General features: G+C 42.6%; 1 protein-coding gene and 4 pseudogenes across 1 annotated transcript; 2 read left to right on the forward strand and 3 right to left on the reverse strand.

Moving 5' to 3' along the window:
• Positions 1-269: 269 nt before the first annotated feature.
• Positions 270-1,028, reverse strand: LOC146635771 (acyltransferase PGAP2 pseudogene; annotated as a pseudogene).
• Positions 1,029-1,511: 483 nt separating this feature from the next.
• Positions 1,512-2,642, reverse strand: LOC146635772 (protein DVR-1 pseudogene; annotated as a pseudogene).
• A 13,369-nt stretch (positions 2,643-16,011) lies between these two features.
• Positions 16,012-16,401, reverse strand: LOC146635773 (uncharacterized). The gene has a single exon (XM_085350210.1). It carries the CDS (start codon positions 16,399-16,401, stop codon positions 16,012-16,014), a length of 390 nt encoding a protein of 129 aa, XP_085206336.1.
• A 325-nt stretch (positions 16,402-16,726) lies between these two features.
• On the forward strand, positions 16,727-17,194 carry LOC146635774 (coiled-coil domain-containing protein 12 pseudogene; annotated as a pseudogene).
• A 7-nt stretch (positions 17,195-17,201) lies between these two features.
• LOC146635775 (mannose-1-phosphate guanylyltransferase catalytic subunit beta pseudogene) lies at positions 17,202-18,185 on the forward strand (annotated as a pseudogene).
• Positions 18,186-22,703: the final 4,518 nt, after the last annotated feature.

The raw sequence follows: 22,703 nt of genomic DNA on the forward strand, positions 1-22,703 counted from the left end.
ACGGCTTTCATGAATCTGATGGGAATACATGACTGAAATTTTAACTTGTTGCACTTTTGTCTCTTTACCTTTGATAATGACAAAAATTTTAGTTCCTTTAGCAAATAAACAAAATGTATAATCACACATTTTATAGCTTGGAGTATAAATATGGCCTTTTTAACAGGTATATTATTAGATGTTCATTTAGGGTAGTACTTAGCAAACAGTAATGTGGCAAGTCGCAGTTTTCATTATCCTTATATCTATATCTGCCCGCCCCCTCCTGCTCAGTATCGTTTGTCCTCCGGCGGCGTGGCCACGGTCACCTCTTTGCTCCCGAAGTCTCAGAAGGCCGTCATGTGGAAGGCCATGTTGGAGAAGACCACCAGGTACTCGAAGGCGGCGAACAGAGAGTAGATTCCTGCTTCACAGTATTTGTTGTGGCGTCTGAAGAAGTAGGCGGCGATCACACAGCAGCTGATGTTGAACAGGAAGAGACGCAGCTTCCAGTGATATGATGTCACTTCCTCTGGTCTCACGTAGTGTCTCTTGATGACGTACCACAGCCAGCACGTAATGAGCATGTGCACCAGCGAGCTCCCTATGAACGTGATGAACCCGTACTTATGAACACTGTAGGTTTCCGTGGACGACACGTACGTGAGCATCACCAGGCCGGTGTTCTCGGCGAGGCTGCAGAGGAGCGCCAGCCCGCTCAGCAGCAGCTCCGGCAGCCTGTTGGCGAAGCGGCTGCGGTAGAAGCTGAAGTAGGCAAAGGCCACCAGGTACCGCCGCGCCGAGTGGAGCTCGATGCAGCCGCGCCAGATGTAGCGCTGCGGCACACCGCTGATGGACGGGAGGTAGTTGGACACCTTACAGTGCGTGTACGTCGCGTCCTCATAGTGGTACCAGAGGGAGATGAAGATGCAGGCTATGAAGATGAAGCCAGTCACCGGCAGCAGAACCGTCCCCACGGCGAAGCTTTTGAACGGCAGCCGGATGAGGAGCCGGTCCCGGTCCAGGCTGCTGTACGGCCCCTGGAGCATCCTTCACGGCTCCCCGGGCTCGCTCCTCCTCGCTGCCATCGAGCCCCGAGTATTGCTTTTTTTTTTTTTTTCCTAATTAAAAGCAAAATAGTTCTTAAAATCTGCTTTTTGTTAACAAAACTTAACTCACTTTTAGGTCTTGGACTCAGAAAATGCTATTGGATCGATGCCGCCCAGTATTGCAAGTGATGTGTAACAGACCACTTAAGCCATTGTTAAAACTGAAAAACACTAAATTCCTAATTTTATTTCATTATTTCAAACAAAAGACAAACAAAAGCTTTCAATAAGAGCAAATAGGTTAAATTCTTTAAAAATTACTGTCTGCAAGCATATTCCATTACATATTGAAAAACAATCACTTTTAAAAAAAAAAAAATTGTAGTAACAACAATTCTAGACTCGCATCACTGGATAAAGTAGCTGAATGAATCAGAGGATAATATCTGGTGACCGGAGGCCAATCAGAAGCGTCCAGCATCTTCAGCGACACCCGCATTCATCCACCACCATGTCCTGGTAATGCTGAAGCACCACATTGTCATTGTTGTCATAGTAGAGCATGGAGATCGAGGAGAGACGGATGGGGACGCAGCAGGGCTGTGGCGTGTTCTCTGGATCCAAGGAATGCACCAGGGTCTGCAGGATGGCATGGTTGGTGCCGTTCAGGCTCTCACTGAGCGGGAACGGACACTCCCCGTGGCAGTAGTTGGCCATGAAGCCCTGCGGGGCGATTACCCAGTCCTGCCAGCCGACATCTTTAAAACTGATGTAGAGGCGACGAGCTTTACACACATTGCTGGGTGTCACGGGGATGTGGATGGCGCTTCTCCTCTGTCTGGACCGACACCGATTTGGGTTGAGGGACACAGCCACTAGTGAGGCCTGAACCAACGGGAAGGTGAAGTCTTGTTCCAGTGGGAGGGAGTTACCGGGGTAAAACAGAAAGAACTCTTCCGGGTGTGGTCCAAGAGAGAGCAACTCTAAAATTAAGCCGTAGTTAGACCCCGGTTTGCACCAGCTCTCTGCCACCGCTGTGAGATCCATGGTGATGGAGGTGGACTCGGGCTGCAGCTGGACCGACTGGGACAGCAGGAGTCTGCGGTTCGCCTTAGGATTAGTTCCCTTCAAAGTCGATCGGATCACTTTATAAAGAGAGGCACTAATGGCCTGGGACCCTTGCAGCAGCTGCACGGGACTGAGGGGCTTCCAGTGGAGCTTGATTTCCAGCTGAGCCAGAGATAGCATCTCCACAGGCTGCAGGATGGACATGTTGAAGAAAAGATGCTTCTCCAGGCAAGCCCGACAGCTGCTGCTCCAGCCAGACACCATCCTGCCTTGGTCTTGGATGTATCTGACAATGTTGCCGCGGACTCCATACTCTGACACCGTGCAGGGTTGGCTCTCCAGAGCCTGGAGCTTCTCGGCCCTCCGGAACATCCTCCAGAGAGCGGAGGGGACATGGTGCAGGGGCTGGAGGCTCCCTGCAGGCCTCGGCCTCTCGGAGAGCCCCAGGGACCTGAGGAGGAGCTGCTCCTGCCTGTTTGTGTCCTCCACAGGTGAAAGGGCACACGCACCGAGAAAACACACTGCCAGCAGCAACACAGGAGTCATGCCCGGACTTTCTGTTGATGAGTCCCGAGTCTTGCCGCGTCCACTCATTTTGGTTCTTTTCTTCGTAGCATCGAGAGTAAGAGAAAATGTGGCCCGATCCGCTCAAAGCCTCGCTTATATTTCCGCAGAGCGCGGGCGGATTCGTCACGCACCAATCGCAGAGAGGCTTGCGGCAGCGCGCAAATTCAATGCACTTTTCTCCAATGAGCAGCACACACCGAGGCGGGGCGATGCTCCACATGGAGCCCGTCACCAATCACGGAGCGGCACCGCGTCACAGCCAGTCACACACTTTAAGAGCAGCGAGTCTCCTCTGTTCGCTACATCCAGCTGGCTCGCCGCATCCGTGGAGAGAGAGCTTAAGCTGCACGCTCTCCTACCAACAACGGCTCTTTTCAGAGCCACCTCACTCACTCACACCAAGAGCTCGCTCCTTTATTCTTATTGTTAGTAGTGTCTTTAAAATTGAATCTTATGCTCACACTTCAATCTTCATGCTGTTTCTATTCCTGAAATTACAGTTGGCATCAACATGGAATTCACGGACTTCAGTTACGAAATTTATATTTAATAAAGTATTTTTCAAAGAAACCTGTTAGTCACTTAAACTCAAGTTCACTCATAAAATGTGTCCTTCATAATAACGTTACAGGCTATGCTAGGCTTTGGCCCAATACGCGGGTTATGGATGAGAATAGAATGACGCAAAGGACACCGCTTCCTCGTTTCTCTATTGTCAAGTCAAGTCATCTTTATAGCACAGTTAAAAGACATCAAGTGTCGTTCAAAGTGCTGGACAGAGGGATAATATAATAAAAACAATATAGATAAGATGAAAACATTGTAGAAAAATTGTAAGACATCCATATGTGTACATGCAAATATGCACTGTTATCTTTTGCAAGTAAAGCAACCGTCTCATGAAAACTTTTCGTCGTTGTTTCCTTAAAAAATGTTTATATTTGTGACAAAAGTGTGCAAAATGCTCAACACACACAATCAAACACGATCTGTACAGCGTGATGAACGTCATCTGTTTTAAATATATTAACTGAACAATCTGCAACAGAGTTTGACAATATTTTAAATAATTCTTTATTTTTTGAAAAGTGTTTTATGTGCTACATTTACAGCTCACCTTTATGATGCACCGCAACAGAACAAACTAATGAACACATTATTCAAATCAACTTGTTCTCCTGGTCCATTTTAGATCAAATCTAAAAGTTAAAATTTTATTCAATTTGTATTTGTCACATAGACAATCATACATAGTGCGACATGCAGTGAAATGCTTATGCCAGACCATTCAAAAACGAAACGAAACTAGCAATAAATAATATACAATACAATAATACTAATACTACTACTAATAATAATAATCTTGGTTTGTCTTAGAAACCTGTAAGTTGTTTGAGGAGTCACATGAGTAGCCTATATTTCTGTCATAGGTTTCATGTTTAATAATGCTGCTTTGTTGCTTTTCACGGTTTCTGTTTGGAGACAGAACAAACAAACCGATAAAGCTCGTATTTTACGTTTCCGACTTTACCTCGTTAGTGCTGCTGTGTGTGTGTGTGCGTGGGTCGCAGGGGAGGGGCACTATGTGTTGTAACCAGTGACTATGATGTAACTGTACAAAGTGTGTCAGTCTTGTCAGCCCACTAGCCCAGACACCGACCAAACGGCTAGCCCCTGCCCCAGATGGCGAACAGAGAACGGGGGTGTGTGAAGACCCCACGCCTCACTCCTCCCGCTCACTTATTGTGTTGATCCATGCACTGATCAGTGGTCTTTGATCAGTGGGTTTTGGTCAGTGGTGTTGATCAATGGTCATGAGAATTTGCATAATTATGATTAAGGAACTGACCTCCCAGCCCATTGTTCCTCCAGTGGGCTGGTTTCAGTCATTATGCAAATGTACTGTTTATAAGATTGGAAACCTGCAGTTAGCTGAGACTGATAAAGTCACTTGGATGAGTGACGAAACGTTTCTCCCACAAAACGCTACGTCCAGATGAACAGAATCAACTTTTGGAGATTTACTTTCCTGGATGATTGAGAATGCATCAAGACGATGCATGCTATTCTAACGTACATTTAAAACATGGGAGGGGCATGGTGCCATGCCTGAGGCTCAAACACAGGTGAATAAATTTGTTTATTATTTATTCAAATTCAGTTAATTCCGTTTTTTTTAAGACTCGGGTTTACTGTATATTGTCAGGATTATCTATGTACAGCTGACCAGAATCCATCGATTCTGCAAACACAAATATGGTGTTGTGGCGATCGGGAGCTTAAAGCTTTACAGTCACAGGGGAAACCCGACTACGCCAACCTGGGAGTTTCACACAGACAGTATCTATAGATACTATGTACTATGCAAATGAACTATATAACTATAGTTAGTGCCTTCCTGTTCATTTACATAGTTTCTAAGGTTTGTAACACTTGAGCCAGAGCCGTGATTGGGAGTAAAATAACGAATTTATTGACAGCTATTTAAAACAGACATCAGAAGATGCAATCATGTATTTGCACGTGTACTGTTAACTGATTCAGAGCCTGGATTACCAGTGGGCGAATGCATAAATAATCACGAACCACGGAATATCCCACCACCAGGGCACCCAGTCACCTCTACTTTAGGCCTTCAGAGTAAAAACACAACTTATTAATAGACCCGAAACGGGAAATCAAATACGTCCTCTGTGGTTAATCCGACTCCACAAACATACCAGTAGTACGAACAGCCTTAATCAACCAAAAATAAATATAAATAAATAAATAAATGAATCAAAATAGCAGCTACTATTTATAGTCGGACCATACAATTTGATTGGCCACAACCGATGATTAGCAATGCAATATATAATTTCTGCTTCACGGATTTCACCCAGCTCAAAAGTCACATTTACACAGCATACAGCAGAGTCAAGTACACTTGATGTGTGGACTTTGTAACAGTTTTTAAATTGTGTTGATAGGCACGTGAAACCAGAGTTATGATAAAAAAAAATATATATGTAGCCGTCGCATTGGAATGTAATTATTATGTGATTGCAATGTTCAAAATTTGGTGTTTAATCTGGATTCATGTTGTGTTGTCGCCACCTACTGGTGGGCCTGAGTGTGGCGCTTTGTGGTGCGCATGCTTTGGGGTGAGGCTCAATTAAGCGCACGTGTCACCAGAGACTGAAGGCTCGAGCCAGAAAGAGAATGCTGGCCTGTGTAAAGGGTGGAAATATAGAAGATATGGACTACAATTGCTCATGAATGTTCAGTAGAAAGGCGCACACGGTATGTTGGTGCATTTACTTCGTGTGTATGTTTTATTTGAGTTGTAATTTTTGTTCTGCTGATGTAATATCCGTGTTTTTCATTGATCATTTCACCATAGTTTTTCACGGTGTTTGCTGGTGAAAAGAAGATTAAAATACTGGCTGAACATCAGTTGGAGCATGGCCCTTTATTCTACTTCGAACATGAAAAACCTTCAGGAGCAGTTATAATATATATATATGCAATGTTTGTTTCTTTGTTTTCCTGAATACTGCCATTGATTGTATTTATATTTACTGCAGGAAGAAACGGTAAAAACTGCGTTTTATAAGGAAAGCTCTCTCTCCACCTGCAAAACCAAAACCAAAAATAACCCCACCCTTTCTTATTGTTGGAAAAATGTACTATGTCGACCAATCAAAAAAATGATATGGCAACATGGCATTTAGTGGTTTAGGAAGGGGGCAGGTTTTAGAAGTGACAGCGGTGTTTTGAGATATGAGAGATTTGCGACGTTTGTTTGGAGTCTAAAGTTAGTGTGTTGTTTTGGAGTGGCACAAATAATTTGTGTGGCATCAAATTTGATGCAGAACACCGGATTGTTCTGTAAATAGTTTGAAATGTTTATTTAAAAAATGCCTTGGCTGCATTTTTTGATAAACAGCTGCAAAAAACGTTGTTGTTTGCAAAACTCAATAACTTTTTTGAAGAAGTAACTATGTAATTAATTGCCCAACATTGGTCATTATAAACTGTATTTGCAGACAGAGAGTTACAGGACTCTCAACCACACCACAGACTCATAATACAAGTCAGAGCTTTATAAAAAAAAACAGAAAAAAGAAAAAAAAAGAAAGTTGTGTTTTGAAAATTGGAGTTCAAGTTATTTTTACTTCCAATAGTGTTAACATACTACACAGGTCATGAACAATTTTTTTTTTTCAAATTTTCATTGTAAGTGGGCTAAAGCAGTTAATTAAAAGTAGTCTAACATAAATGTAAATGCTGTAATTTGATTATTTTAATAAACCATGTAACTTGGATGGATTCACTGCTGGCGTGACCACAGTCACACGTCTGCTGTTGCTCACAGTGGTCCACGGGACCGCTCAGGGAGTTTGTGTGTTCGCTCAGACACATGAAAAATTAGAGGGAACATGGTGGCAATACTAAAGGGCTCATAACAGGCCAAAGTGTTGGTATCATCTGTGTGCAGTTTACAGCACCCCAAATGTGTACCCATGCACCCCACATTGAAAGTGTTGAAAAAATCTGAGCAGTCATTCATCAGGGACACGTGTGTGAATAATCGTGGTTCAAAACCATGTTTTTAATCCAAGTTGGGGCATGAAATTGTAAAAATTTTCAGGGGTATGAAGCTCAATAATGTAGTGCTGTTGTGTTTGTGTTCTTTATTCTAACTCGGTAGTTAGAAATAAATAAAGAATGTGTCATAGCTTGTCATAGGTACTGGCTGACACCTCATTTTGAATAATCCAGCTTTGCACCAAGTTCGTGAAGCACAAAATTATTTCAAAAACGAAAGCTAGGGATAGTATTTAATGCTCTTTGAGACCTTTGTATGTTTGAATTTGGCAGTGGGTGTTGTGAAGCCTGCCTTTTGCGACAGCACACTTACCCTTTTATTTCACTGCATCTAATCCACTGCAAACGCTGATGCTTCTCTTTGTCAGAATAACTGTTCAGGCCAAAGAGCAGAAAGAGTCAAACAAATTTCTCTTTGTGTGAGACGAACTAAAAAATGGGTTATGCTGAGAAAGGATTTTGTTAAAGGTGCCAGCATGTGATTAAAAGCGTCACAGGAAGAAAAAAACTCACAAAAACTCAGTAACTATTAATGTTTTAAATGTGTGTGTTCACATGATATTGGTTTATGTTGCTGATTTTTCATTTTCGCTTTGGTTTGTAGTTTTGCAGTCAGCCATCAGTAAGGTGTGAGCTGACAGCAGCTTTCTGACACTGTGAGGAAGGTCGACACTGCCCTGACTGCTGCAACGGAAGAGGTTAAATAGAAATGTTGTTCTGCACTGAGTCACAGTTTAACTTGAACTGTTGATCAATGAAATGTCTCTGGTTACAGTCGAGGGCCACCATCAGCCTGCAGGGCCGCACTTTGAGAGCTTTAATTGTTACACATGAAGCTTAAATGTATTGTGAATTTTTAGATATATTTTGAAATATTTTGTCACATGACTTGATGTTGGCATTTAAAAATGTGAAAAAATAAATAAATGCTGGTTTTAAAATTAGTTTAAAAATGGATACTTCAGCATTTTGTTTTTATTCTGATTTAAATACTTAGTTTGTGCTCTACAACACAATACAATAAAACTTTATTTAAATAGCACATTTAAAAACCAGAGGTATGCCAAAGTGCTTCACAGAACCAATTAAGAGCAATAATAGATACAAATACAAATATACTGACAGGTGGGACGGGTACCTGATGTGAGGTATATAAGACTGCCTACAGCCTCTCTATACGTCCTCACATCTCTCACCTTTGATCACAGGGAGTTACTCTGGGTTTACAGTTCTTCATGTTAAACCTCATCAGTATCTTATTGACATATCGTTAGCTTCATAGCATAAGTGCCTAAGTCATTTTTTGGTCAAATTGAGATTTTTGCCTAACTTTACTCCCCTACCACTGCTGCATCATCCTGTCCGTCTGCCTATGTCATTGGCCAATCACAACACTCATAAGAGTCAAAAAACATACTTGCCTAAGTCATTCATTTGACTTAGGCAGTTTTACCATTGGACTTAGGCAGTTTTGCTACAATCAATTTGACTTAGGCAGTTTTGATGTATGCAAAATGGCTGATAAGAAGAAGAGGTTGACCGCAAGTGAAGCCCTTGCTCTTCTTTTTGATTCATTTACATCTGGTAAAAGTTCATATTTTTTTAGTTTTTTGGTCACTAAATGTATTTTCATTCAATCAAAGAGGTTATGACCATGTTAAAAGATTACTTTTTTGTTGCAAACAAAGTATGATGGCTAGCTAACATTAGCGTTAGTAGTGTAGCATTAGCATAGTAATGTAGTACAAGCTAGCAGCTAGCTAACAGCAGCATGCTACCAGAGTAAATCTTTGGCAATTTCAAAGGCAATTTGAGCATTTTCAGCAAGTTTGCAAATTATATTATGTTTCAAACATTTGCTTTTTATTAGGAGGAGAGTCTAAGGACGGGGGACGCCCTGGGTTCATTGTTAATTGTTAAATTGGACTTTATATTGACTGTGTTCAAATGACTGATACTGGTTGAACTCTATTGCCAGTAATATTCATGTAGCCCTTTGAGGCGACTGTTGTTGTGATTTTGGGCTATACAAAAATAAATTGATTTGATTTGATATTAATAGTACAAATTGATTTTTTTTTTTTTTTTTACATAGCAGACATTTTGACTACACAAGTAGATTTAGATGTCATCTTGATTTACCATTTTAAGATACTCCAACAGCATTTTATTTTCTGTTGTATCATCAGGAAAGGAAGTTGATGTGAACTTAGAGGAGTTGGTGGATATAGATGAGGGAGAAGGAGGAAATTATGTTGATATGGGGCAACAGACTGATAAGCAGCCAGAGGAAGGAGAGGAAGATGAAGGAGAGGAAAAGAAAGGGGAAGGAGAGGAAGATGAAGGAGAAGAAAAGGAAGGGGAAGGAGAGGAAAAGGAAGGAGAAGGAGAGGAAGATGAAGGAGAGGAAAAGAAAGGGGAAGGAGACGAAGATGAAGGAGAAGAAAAGGAAGGGGAAGGAGAGGAAAAGGAAGGAGAAGGAGAGGAAGATGAAGGAGAGGAAAAGAAAGGGGAAGGAGACGAAGATGAAGGGGAGGAAGAGGAAGGAGGGGAGGTGGAAGCAGAGGAAGAGGAAGCCAGTCCAACCCCCAGCACTTCTGCTGTTCGTCACAAGCGTCCACTGCCCCATACGTGGAAGAAAAATGTCATCAAAGAAAAGCGTCTGAAGGGAGAGAATTACAAGAATACAATGGGACAGGAGAGACCACCAAAGGCCATGGGCCCACCATGCACATCACAGCACTGCTTCAAGTCAACGAAAAGAAGTTGTGAGCTACTGACTGAAGTTGAGAGAAGAGGAATCTTCAACAATTTCTGGTCCATGCCTTCCTGGGAGACACGCAAGGTGTATATCCAGACTGTTGTTGAAAATGTGCCCATAAAACAGAAGAAAGGTGGTGTTGATTCAAGGAGAACAACATCTCTGCTATACCACCTGCAACTCTCAGATAGATGCAAAATACCTGTGTGCAAAAATCTTTTCTGTTCCACACTTGGTATTGCCCTGAGAACCATTGGATCATGGTTAACTGCAGGCATGAAACCCAACACTCATACCCAGCCCAACCCCAAGATCAACAAGACTGGTCCTCATATGCCAATATCAGATGGAGACCAGGCCTTCCTGAAAGAGTGGCTCTCTGGAATACCTACAGTCCCATCCCATTACTGCCGCCAGGTTCCCTCTTATCAGAACAAGAAGTTCCTGGAGCCAGGAACAGTTTTGAGAGAGCTTCACAAGGAATACCAGAATGCTGCCAATGAGAATGGAAAGCGTGCTGTGAGTGAGACATACTTTCGGAAGGTTTTTGGAGAGCAGGATTACTCTGTGTTCATTCCAAAAAAAGACCAATGTGACATCTGTGTAAGCGCCAAGGTAGGAAATACAGATGAGGATGCTCTTGCTACACACTTGAGATTGAAGAGTCAGGCTCAAGCTGAAAAGGCTGCAGACGGGCTTTGCAGTACTTGACTGATGGACGGATCAGGTACAAGCTGGATTTTGAATCTGACTGGGAAGACCTGCCTCGGCGCATCAGCATACCCGACAACAAGCCATTCAAGTGGATCCCACTCTTTCCTGCTCAGTTGCCCATCACCCTGAGGAAATACAGTGACTTACAGTCAATGAAAAATGTACTACCAAGAGTGGCCCACAAGTACTATGATGATCTTCCTCATCAGTAGTATACATAGCCTACCAAATAGTACACACACACACACACACACACACACACACACACACACACACGCACACACACACACCCGCACACGAAGAGAAAGAGAGAGAAGAGAGAGACAAACACACACAGACAGATACAAACACACATAGACACACGCACACCTCTTTTATGAGCCTACAGGCCTCCTCTGCAAATTAATGGGTGGGTGAGGTGAAGTGAGTAAGTCTCCTTACTCTAGCTGCCATTTTGTGATTAAAATTGAAAAGTTACAGTGTGTTATGGTTACATTATAGTATGTCATGTTCATTTTATAGTTTGAAGAAAAACTGCCTAAGTCATAGGCATAATCTGCCTAAGTCACTTTTATTAGACAAAAGAAATGATGTTGGGTTTTGTTCTTTTTCCATACTTTTCCTCACATATACTTAAATGTTCTGTGAAAATATCAATTAAAAATATGCATGTGATATTTAGAAAATTAGTTTTTTCTTGTTTTCCGAAAACACAAAAAAATGACTAAGGCAATTATGCTATCAAGCTAACGATATGTTTCTTGTGACATTGTTATACATCCCTCAGACTGAGTGAAATCAATACCCAGAAAATGCTGAAGTCTGCCCAAGTCTTTCATTTTAAATCGGACTGAAAGCATTTCTTTCACATCCTTCATTTCCTTTTCATTGCCAGCTGCAATTATCCACCCAGGTGATCACCTTGCCATGTCCTGCCTCCTTGGTATAAACACAGTAGTCTGCTGGGTTTTGCCTGAAACAGTTCTCAGTTAGGTAGGTTTAGTTCAGTCTTCATGTTTATTATCTTGTTCCCCAATCAGTCATGTCTTCTTTCACTCCTGTCTCTGTGCTCCGTGTTCCCTTTGTTCAATGTCAAGTCCACATCTTTGTGTTATACTTCCTGTTTTACTTTGACGTTCCCTTGTCTCATGCCAGTGTTTCAAGTTTTGCCTCCCCTTGGTCCCGTCACGTTTCATTTCTCCCAGCTGTGCTCTCCTCCAGTGTCTCATTCCCTCATTATCCCTCAGTATATTTAAGCCCCATGTTTCCCTTGCTGTGTGTTAGGTTATATTATTTCCTAGTGTAGCTCTCATCCAGCAAATAAAGCTGTGGGGTTTTTTTGTTTACTCTTCGCCTCTGTTAGGCTACGTTCACACTGCAGGTCTTAATGTTTAATTCTGATTTTTTGATCAAATCCGATTTCTTTGTCTGCTTGTTCACACTACAAATAAAACAACGCGCTCTGTTTAGACTCAGACCAAACAGTATTGTTTGAATGATGGCTCTTAATATAAAGACTTGTTTCGGACTTTACGTTTCCCAATTTTTCTTTAAGTTTTAAAGTTATTTTGTTATTTACATATGGCCTAATAATTATCCTTATTGCTGTTTTAGAGGAGCAGTGCTTCAAAGGATAGTTGCAGATTTCTGTCAGAATCTGCAGATTATACAGTACAAATAAAATGTTCATGTTTCTCCAACATTGTCTTCCCAACAGTTTCACTGACATCTACACGGGATGGCCAGGAAGCGTTCACGATGTCTTCTCGGGCTCTTCTCCGGCGCTGATAATTGGCGTCTGTCTTGTGTCAGTGAAGTAGAAGATGGATTTAAGGTGACATGGCCATTCAAACAGCAGTCGCTTTCTAAAACATTAGATATGTATCGAATTCAGTACCACATACGAAAGTGACCTGGGTCGGATTTGAAAATATTGGATTTGTGCTGTTCACACTGTCATACCATGATCGATATGGGTCGCATAGGGTCAAAAAAGTCGGATTTGATGCGCTTTCCCCTGCAGTGTGAACGTAGCCAAAGTCTGCATTTGGGTCCTCCAATGCCAGCACATAGCCTGTTCATGACAAATGCAGCACATAACAGCAGGGTGCAAGGTGCTAGCAGGCATCTACACGGTACGCCATAACCAAGTGGCCGGCTTAGTATACAGAAACATCTGTGCTGAGTGTGGCCTGGAAGTCAAACTGGGAGAGTTGAAGGTAGTTGAGAATGACCGAGCTAAGATCCTGTGGGACTTCTGAATGACAGCAACATCAGGAAGAAGGAACACGAAAAGCTGGAGAAATACCAAGGGCTCAGAGAAGATGTGGAGGGTGAAAATAACAGTGGTCCCAGTGGTAATCAGAGTGCTTTGTGCAGTGACTCCCAAGCTAGACGAGTGGCTCCAGCAGATCCCAGGATCAACATCTGAGATCTTTCTAGAAGAGCACAGCCCTAGGAACAGCTAAGATACTGCGCAGGACCCTCAAGCTCCCAGGCCTCTGGTAGAGGACCTTAAACGATAGACCGCCCGCAGGGGCGAGAGGGGAATTTTTAATGACCTTGTGTGGGTGTGTCCTGTCAACTCTCCCACCTTGGTGAGCTTTGTCTGGTGGCTGCTTGCTCCTCCTCTGTGAAGTGTGTGTTTTGGTGATTTAGCCGTTTTCAGTTACTTTTCAGTTTAGTAAAACTAGAAGTGCTAGAAAACCTAAAAGTCAACCAAACACGGGGGCCAGTTTAGCTCAGTGGAAAACAGCGAATTGAGTTCGAGTCCAACCTGCGGCCCTTTGCTGCATGTCTTCCCCGTCTCCCTCTTCCTCTGCACTTTACTCTTCATTTTCACTATTACTATCCAATAAAAGGCAAGGTGCCTTGTTTCTTTGAGGATTTCTCCAAAATGTGATGATCAGAGTTATGGATGGTCTGGTATGATAAGTGGTTTTGTTTGGAGTTGTGCAGAACTTGTCTGTGTCACCATTTCAGAGAATATGATCAAGAGATGACAATAGCCAAATTGTCCAGCAGGTGCCACTGTGGAGATGGTTTCAGATTGTTTTGAATCACAAACACTTCAAATCTTTCATGAAGCCTTGCTTTGCTCATCATGGTGACACCTTCACTGGAGATCTGTATCTCATCATTGCCATAGTTATGTCACAGTGTAGCTGGAAGCTGAGCCAAAATCCAGATTAAAGGGCAAACTTCATAAATCGCAAAACTGACCTTTATCTTCTGAAGCAGAAAGTCCACATTTATTCCCAACTAAGGGTTTAAATGCACAAAGGGCCAAAATAAGACAGAAATAAAACAGGAAACAAACACTGAGACAGAGACTAAGATGCACAAACTTGACAGGGACAAAAAAGAAAACAAACATGAAGCTGAAACCAGCTAAACCTGGGGTAGGGGTTTGGTCGGTGTCTGGGCTAGTGGGCTGACAAGAGACTGACACACTTTGTACAGTTACATCATAGTCATTGGTTACAACACATAGCAAGGGCGTAGATTTGGTTTTGGCATTGGTGGGGACGGATGATTCAACCACTGAACCCTGCCCTGTTCCTTTTTTCCTTTTTGTCGCTTCTTGAGAAAAAAAAAAAAGGAGAAATATACTTGCCTACATATGCTATTCTTCATGCTTTTAAATCATTTAAAATTACAGTTCATAGTTTTATATGTGAATTATATGTTAAATTACTATTAAACAAATGACTGACTAAGTATTTTAGGCTTTAGTTTACTTCAGCCATATTCCATATAAATCAGGTATCATACAAACATAAAAATAGCTTCAAATACAGTCATGACAATAAAAGAATATGACTTTAAGGACTTAATAACATTAGTTCAGTTATAGTGCACCAACATCTCTAACACATTAGCACTAAGGGAACACTGAATAACCTGGTGGTTTTTGTCCATAAAACCCCTTAGCTACGATTACCGGCAAAACGATGCAACATTTTAGGCACAATATTGCCCCGATCAAATCAGTGAGCTGGGATGTTTTATTCTCAACATGAACTACTGTTACAGCAAAAGACATGGACTACTGGTGTCCCACACAACAACTCAATGTGCATGTGAAGGAGCCAAACACACGCCTGCTCCTCTTGTTAACTGAGATAAACTGCTGGCATATTTGTTTTACATCTATACTGTCCAGTCTCTCCTGGTGGACATGGCATACATCAGGATTGTTTAATCTCATTTGAGTCATTGTTGACCTTAGCCATCTTTTTAGTCTTGTGAGAGCACTGAAGCTTCTTTCAGCCTCAGTACATGCGTTTTATCCTCAGATTAAAATTATTGTGTGCTTGATGTGCCTCACCTTTGGGCCTGGCTCTTCCCCTCTGACTGCACTAGGACATATTGCTACCTGATAAAATAACACATGGATTCGTGCCATATAAAAAGTGAGACATGTCAATTCAGATTCTTTGTCAAATATACACTAATGAAACAATTTACATCAGCAGCCTAACAATTGTCATGATAATAAATACTAGTTAATCTATAGCACCAAATCATCAGTCAGTCACCTGTGACCTCGCCTCTTCACCTCTGTCCGAGCTACAACATGGCAGAGCTGCCTCTGTCACCTGATGAATAACAGTGAGCCATTCCACATACATGCAGTCACACATGTGCTTCAAATACAGTCATGAACCACCAAGTCATCATCCAACTTCACCTGTGATTCTTGTATCACCATTACTCCACCACTACACCATTATTAAAACAATTTGTGCAAAGTGCACTCCAAGGTGGAATATTTGCAAAATCATGACTACCTCATGATATTTTGTCTCAAAAATGAACCCTATGAATATGTCAGCACCATTAGGATGAAATTATTGTGGCACCAACATTTTAACGTTAGACACATACTTTTAACAGCCTCTGTAAACTAATATCCTGGCCTGCTCGAGGCTGCCGTTTTCTCTGACAGTTTCAATCAAAATTGGAAATGCTACTGTGGGAGACTGAGAGAACTAATAGTGCTGCCTGTTGTGCAGTTAGTTTCCAAAACGTTATTCATGGTTACATACAATTTCAGACTGATGTGGGCCAAAGCCTAGCATAGCCTGTAACGTTATTATGAAGGACACATTTTATGAGTGAACTTGAGTTTAAGTGACTAACAGGTTTCTTAGAAAAATACTTTAATAAATATAAATTTCGTAACTGAAGTCAGTGAATTCCATGTTGATGCCAACTGTAATTTCAGGAATAGAAACAGCATGAAGATTGAAGTGTGAGCATAAGATTCAATTTTAAAAACTATACTAAGAATAAGAATAAAGGAGCGAGCTCTTGGTGTGAGTGAGGTGGCTCTGAAAAGAGCCGTTGTTGGTAGGAGAGCGTGCAGCTTAAGCTCTCTCTCCGCGGATGCAGCGAGCCAGCTGGATGTCTCTGGAAGCGCAGGTCGGTCTTGAAGTCCTGAGCGATCTCGCGCACCAGGCGCTGGAAGGGCAGCTTGCGGATCAGCAGCTCGGTGGATTTCTGGTAACGGCGGATCTCTCGCAGAGCCACGGTACCAGGCCTATAACGGTGGGGCTTCTTGACACCTCCGGTGGCCGGGGCGCTCTTACGGACGGCCTTGGTAGCCAGCTGCTTCCTGGGGGCTTTACCGCCAGTAGACTTGCGAGCAGTCTGCTTGGTTCGTGCCATTCTTCCTCACTATTCTTTCCCTGTAATAAGAGCAGAAAATGTAGCGAACAGAGGAGACTCGCTGCTCTTAAAGTGTGTGACTGGCTGTGACGCGGTGCCGCTCCGGCTCGTGATTGGTGACGGGCTCCACGTGTAGCATCGCCCCGCCTCGGTGTGTGCTGCTCATTGGAGAAAAGTGCATTGAATTTGCGCGCTGCCGCAAGCCTCTCTGCGATTGGTGCGTGACGAATCCGCCCGCGCCCTGCAGAAATATAAGCGAGGTTTTGAGCTGATCGGGCCACATTTTCTCTTAGTCTCGATACTACGAAGAAAAGAACTTGTTAAAATGAGTGGACGCGGCAAGACTCGGCAGGAGCAGGCTCTAAAGAGGAAGGAGAGGCTAAAGGCGCTAAGAGAGAAACAGCTTCATGGGCGAGAGCAGGACGATTGTGAGCCAGAGAGCAAAAAAGCCACATTAGAAGAGGCCACTCAAGAGGAACACAGAGAACTGACATTGAGGAATTACGCTCCAGAGGATGAAGAGCTAAAGGAAATACCGGTGCCTAAGGCCAATCCAGCATCAGTGGAAGATAAAGTAAATTATAATCCAGAGCCCATCATTGAGGAAGTGGATTTAGCCAATCTTGCCCCAAGAAAACCAGACTGGGATCTAAAGCGCGATGTGGCAAAGAAACTGGAGAAGTTGGAGAGGAGAACACAGAGAGCCATTGCTGAACTCATCCGTGATTGTCTGCGTTGCCATGAAGAGGAGTTGGCCGGAGCCATCGGAGCAGAGGAGGGAGATTCAGACTGAATCCAAGATGGGACAGAAACCAAGGAGACTAAACAGAGATGCCCAAGATTTACTGCAGCAGTCACATCTGGGTTGTGCATACAGAGGTGGATGATTTAATTGTGCAGGGAGTAAAGCAGTGTTTCCTGTCAGGTCTTCAGACAAGTCATAGCTTCTGTCCTTGTAGTACATTCTGTATATGTTTTTTTTTGTTTTCTGAATGATGACAGTGAGCCGTTCTTCGTTTTCAACTCACGACGTCATCTGTGATTTTCCGTTCAAAGATCTGCTGCAGTTCCACCGCAACCACGGCAAGGAGGGAACCATTGTGGTAACACGGGTGGAAGAGCCCTCTAAGTACGGTGTGGTGGTGTATGAGGCGGACAGCGGGAGGATCCATCGCTTTGTGGAGAAACCACAGGTCTTTGTCTCCAACAAAATTAATGCCGGCATGTACATCTTCAATCCGAGCATGCTCAGCAGGATCCAGCTGAGACCAACATCCATTGAAAAAGAAATATTTCCTGTCATGGCAGGGGAGGGACAGCTGTATGCCATGGAGCTGCAAGGTTTCTGGATGGACATCGGCCAGCCTAAAGACTTCCTGACAGGGATGTGTATGTACCTCCAGTCAGTACGACAACACGCACCTGAGAGATTACGTACAGGCCCCGGTTTCCTCGGCAACGTCTTGGTTGATCCCACAGCATAGATCGGGGAGAACTGCACCATCGGCCCGAATGTCACCATCGGCGCCGGCGTTGTTGTGGAGGATGGCGTGAGGATAAAGAGGTGCACGGTGCTGAAAGGGTCAAGGGTTCGATCGCACTCGTGGCTGGAGAGCTGCATCGTGGGGTGGAGCTCGTCAGTCGGCCAGTGGGTGCGTATGGAGAATGTGACGGTGCTGGGGGAGGACGTGATCGTCAATGACGAGCTTTACCTGAACGGTGCCAACGTCCTGCCTCACAAATCCATCAACGAGTCAGTCCCGGAGCCGCGAATCGTCATGTAGCGTCAAGCTCACTCATCCATCAGACAGCTTGCACGGAGATGCGCCCAGCTCCGCAGCACGCTGGACAGCCAGGAAGATGATAAACTGCCCGCCCTCAACCTGCTCATCTGTCTTGTTGCCAGATACTTTGAACAAAATGATCTGGCAGATCAGCAGGAGTGAAGTCTTGTCAACTACATTTGTTACTCGTTTATAAAGCAGAGTACATGTTTCGTTCTTGTAATTACCGGTACTTGTACATATATGTAAAAAGTTATGCAAATATGTACCAGTAACTTGTTTTTCAAAATATTAATACAAGGGATGTGTTCCCAAACAGCCATCTCTTTCCTGACAATCCCCTTTGTGCATATTCTCTTACATATGGTAAGTAAACATTAAAGCACCTGCGGCTTTTAGTCAGGTGCGGCTGATGTAGGTACAAAACAGGATTTTCCCCTGATTTTAGCTTGTGCGGCTAATATTCAGGTGCGCTTTGTAGTCCGGAAAGTACGATAATTTAATTTCAAGGGAAAATTAAGTCTCACTGAGGTTAAAGGCCAAAGAATAAAAGTGGGTTTTCAGACGCAATTTAAAATTGGACAGTGAAGGGGCCTCTCTAACGTGCAAGGGCAAATTATTCCATCATTTTGGAGCCACGATAAAGAAGGCCCGCTCCCCTCTGAGCTTCCTCCTGGATCTCAGTACCTCCAGGGGCAGCTGACCTGGGAGACCGATAGGGTGTGTGGAGATGAAGAAGCTCAGAGAGGTAAGGCGGGGCAAGACTGTGAACATAAGAATTTTAAAATTAACTCTAAAAGACACAGGGAGCCAGTGCAGTGAGGCTGGGACAGGGGTTATATGCTCTATTTTAAAAGTTCCTGTTAGGAGTCATGAAGCAGCGTTTTGAACCAGCTGCAGACTTGAGAGCAATGACTGACTGACCCCCACGTAAAGTGTGTTACAGTAGTCCAGGCGCGAAGAAATAAAAGCATGGATCACTGTTTCAAGGTGCTGCCTTGAAAGAAAAGATTTTACTCTTGTCAGTCGCCTTAAATGATAAAAACTGGACTTCACCACTGCTCTGATTTGGTTGTCCAATTTAAAATCACCATCCAACTTAAAACCACGATCAGTAACAACAGGTTTAAGATAAACTTCCAGGGGTCCCAAATCTACAGAGGAGGACTCGCAGGGACCACTGGGTCCAAACACCAACAACTCTGTTTTCTTTTCATTAAAATTTAAAAAGTTTAGAGCCAACCAAGCTTTAATGTCATCTAGGCATGTTGTGAGAGGTTTTATGGAGATGCCACCCTTCTGCTTCAGGGGCAAATAAATTTGGATGCCATTATCATCTAGAAAATCTTTCAGTTGACTACAGACGGACAAAATGGTGGTGGCTAACCAACCGGACATAGTGGTGGTAGACAAACAGAAGAAGACGGCCGTAGTGATCGATGTAGCGGTTCCGAATGACAGCAATATCAGGAAGAAGGAACACGAGAAGCTGGAGAAATACCAAGGGCTCAGAGAAGAGCTCGAGAGGATGTGGAGGGTGAAGGTAACGGTGGTCCCCGTGGTAATCGGAGCACTAGGTGCGGTGACTCCCAAGCTAGGCGAGTGGCTCCAGCAGATCCTGGGAACAACATCGGAGATCTCTGTCCAGAAGAGCGCAGTCCTGGGAACAGCAAAGATACTGCGCAGGACCCTCAAGCTCCCAGGCCTCTGGTAGAGGACCCGAGCTTGAAGGATAAACCGCCCGCAGGGGCGTGCTGGGTGTTTTATTTATATATATATATATATATATATATATATATATATATATATATAGAGAGAGAGAGAGAGAGAGAGAATCTGTGTATATATATGATTGCATAGTGTACATGTGAATATATGTCCAGTGTATGATATATATGTCATAAAAATCCACAACAGTAACACAGCTTCTCCTATCACCATATAGAGAATTTGGGGATGTGTGGGAAAAATAAACTATGACCATTTCAATCTAGAATTACCACAGGAGATATTTTCACCGTGTAGAAATCAATGTAAAACAACTGTGGCACTCCTGGTTGCCTAGCAACACATTTACACACATTTTGATGTGCACATAAAATGAAAATAATCAAATCACATAACATTGCTTTCATGTTTGTGTTTAGTGTTGATGGTGCACCTTAGACGTTAATGCATGTTAAAATGAATGCATTACCTAGATATCTATATGTATTTCAAAGTTTGCCCATTTGTCTGTCTAATTATTTCAGAACTATAAATGACACTATTTCATCATTTATTTGGGCCGGTAAACGTCCAAGGGCTCGCTCGCTTCTTTATGGGGATAGATCAGCTGGAGGTGTCATGATCCTGGGCCATGTTGGCCCAGCATTCTTAGTTTCATGTATTTTTGAATTTTGTTCCTTATTTGACTTCCCTTTGTGACTTTTACCCCCTGTGTGCCCCTCTTTGTATCTGTGAGCCCTCGTTTCCCCTCGTGTTTTATTCCACGTTTTCCCCAGCCCGTTATGTCTGTGCTCTCCCTGTGCTCCCTCTCTCCTCCTGTCTGCGCCTCTGTGTACTTCCTGTTTTACTTTGACAGTCTCCCGTCAGTATGTGTCATGTTGTGTTGCTCCTGCCCTGTCTCGTTATGATTATCTGTGTCAGCTGTGTTCCCCATGTGCTCCCACCTCCCTCGTTAAATCTCTGTGTATTTATGTCTGTGTCTCCCTCTGTTCAGTGTCGCATTCTCCCTCATTCATGGCCGTGTGTTTCTCTGTGTGCTAGTGTATTGCTTCCCAGTGTAGTTTCTTATCAGTTTGTTTCGCCGTTTCCCTCCAGCAATAAAGCTGTGTTATTGGGCATCTAACACGTATAATACATTATTGTGGTGTATGTCTCCCTATACTAATTGGTGCCAGAGTGAAGCAGCCTCCTGTTCCTCGTCATTACTTGCTTTAGCATGTGATACCTCACAATCATCCCTATTAAACCGGTCTTCCAACCCAGTTGTTACTGAAACATTAAAAATTTGACACTTTGGTTGGCTCACCCTCCCTCTTGCAACCCCGATCTGCCACAATCACTTATTTGTTCCAGCAAAGATTGACTTAAGATTCTCTGTTTTAGAACATAAAGGTACTGATGATCTATACGTAAATGAGGTTTTTGCAAGTTTTAACGAACTAGTTACTCGCTTTAATTTCATTAAATCCGATTTTAGTGAATCTCTTTTAAACAGTACCAAGATGAAATGGGAGTCAGAACTCCATATGAGTTTTTCTGAGTTGTTGTGGGATGGAGCGGTAGGGGCCATTAATTTGTCTTGTAGTTGTGCCAGACTTTCATTAATACAATTTAAAATTTTCCACAGATTACACTACTGTAAAGAAAAACTGTCAACATTTTACCCAGATAAATTTGATGATAAATGTAACAGATGCTCACAGATACCTTGCAATCTTACTCATATGTCCTGGGCGTGCCCTAGGTTGTCTGAATTTTGGCATCAATTCTTCAAAATAATTTCAGATATATTGGGTATAAAATTGATTCCGACTCCACATATCGCTATATTTGGAAAACCACCAAATAACCTTCATACTACAACTATTCAAAATAACCTTATGGCCTTTGCTTCTCTCATCGCTAAAAAAATAATTTTGTTGTTGTGGAAATCATCTCAGCCACCATTAATTAAAGTGTGGCTACAGGATATCTTAGGACTCTTAAAATTGGAGAAGATAAAATTCTCCATCAGAGGCTCATCCAATAGATTTATTTTTTTTTTTTACTCACTGGAAACCATTACTTAAATACTTAGAAAAGTAGAACTCTCTCTGTAGTCCACCATATGACAGTGTACAAATTGTTCTGCTATTCCCGGCAGTGGCTGTTCTACCTTATAAGAATGCTTTATTTAAAGATATTCCAGCATTATTAATTTGTTTCAACCGCTGAGCAGGGATTCAGTAATATTAATATTAATATTGTTACTACTCTTAATATTTGTTAAGATTTATATCAATATTTATTAATGTTAATATTAAACTATAAGGATACGCACTACTATCTTATTGTTGATTTCTTGTTCTTGCTTTTTTTTGTATATTTTGTATGGGTTAATTCATTTCCTCTGTAACATATTCATTTTTACATTATTGGGAGGGAGTGGGGGTATTCAGGTACTCATCCCATTTATGTTTTTTTTTTATATGCTGTAAAAAAGAAAAAGATCATTTCTATATGTACCTATGTGTATTATGACAGTTTGGTATTGAAAAATAAAAGAAAACAAAGTGTAACCGGTTTTCCTTCCTCTGTGTCTGGCCATGACTGATTAGTCCCAGCTGTGTTCACACCTGTTACCCATCTCCTCGTTATCCTTCATGGGTGCCCTCTGTTCTTTGTCATGTTCTCCATAGTAGCTGTGCCATAGAGTGTCTTTCATGTTCTCTCAGTTATATCTGGTTATGAGTGCTTCAGTTGCCAAGATCTGAGTTCAAGTTTATCTTTTGTTTGCTTCTTTTAGTGTTT

The sequence above is a fragment of the Diplotaxodon limnothrissa genome, linkage group LG3, assembly GCF_057381915.1.
Source record: "Diplotaxodon limnothrissa isolate DT_005_m linkage group LG3, D_limnothrissa_male_GT1.1, whole genome shotgun sequence".
Lineage (NCBI taxonomy): Eukaryota > Metazoa > Chordata > Actinopteri > Cichliformes > Cichlidae > Diplotaxodon > Diplotaxodon limnothrissa.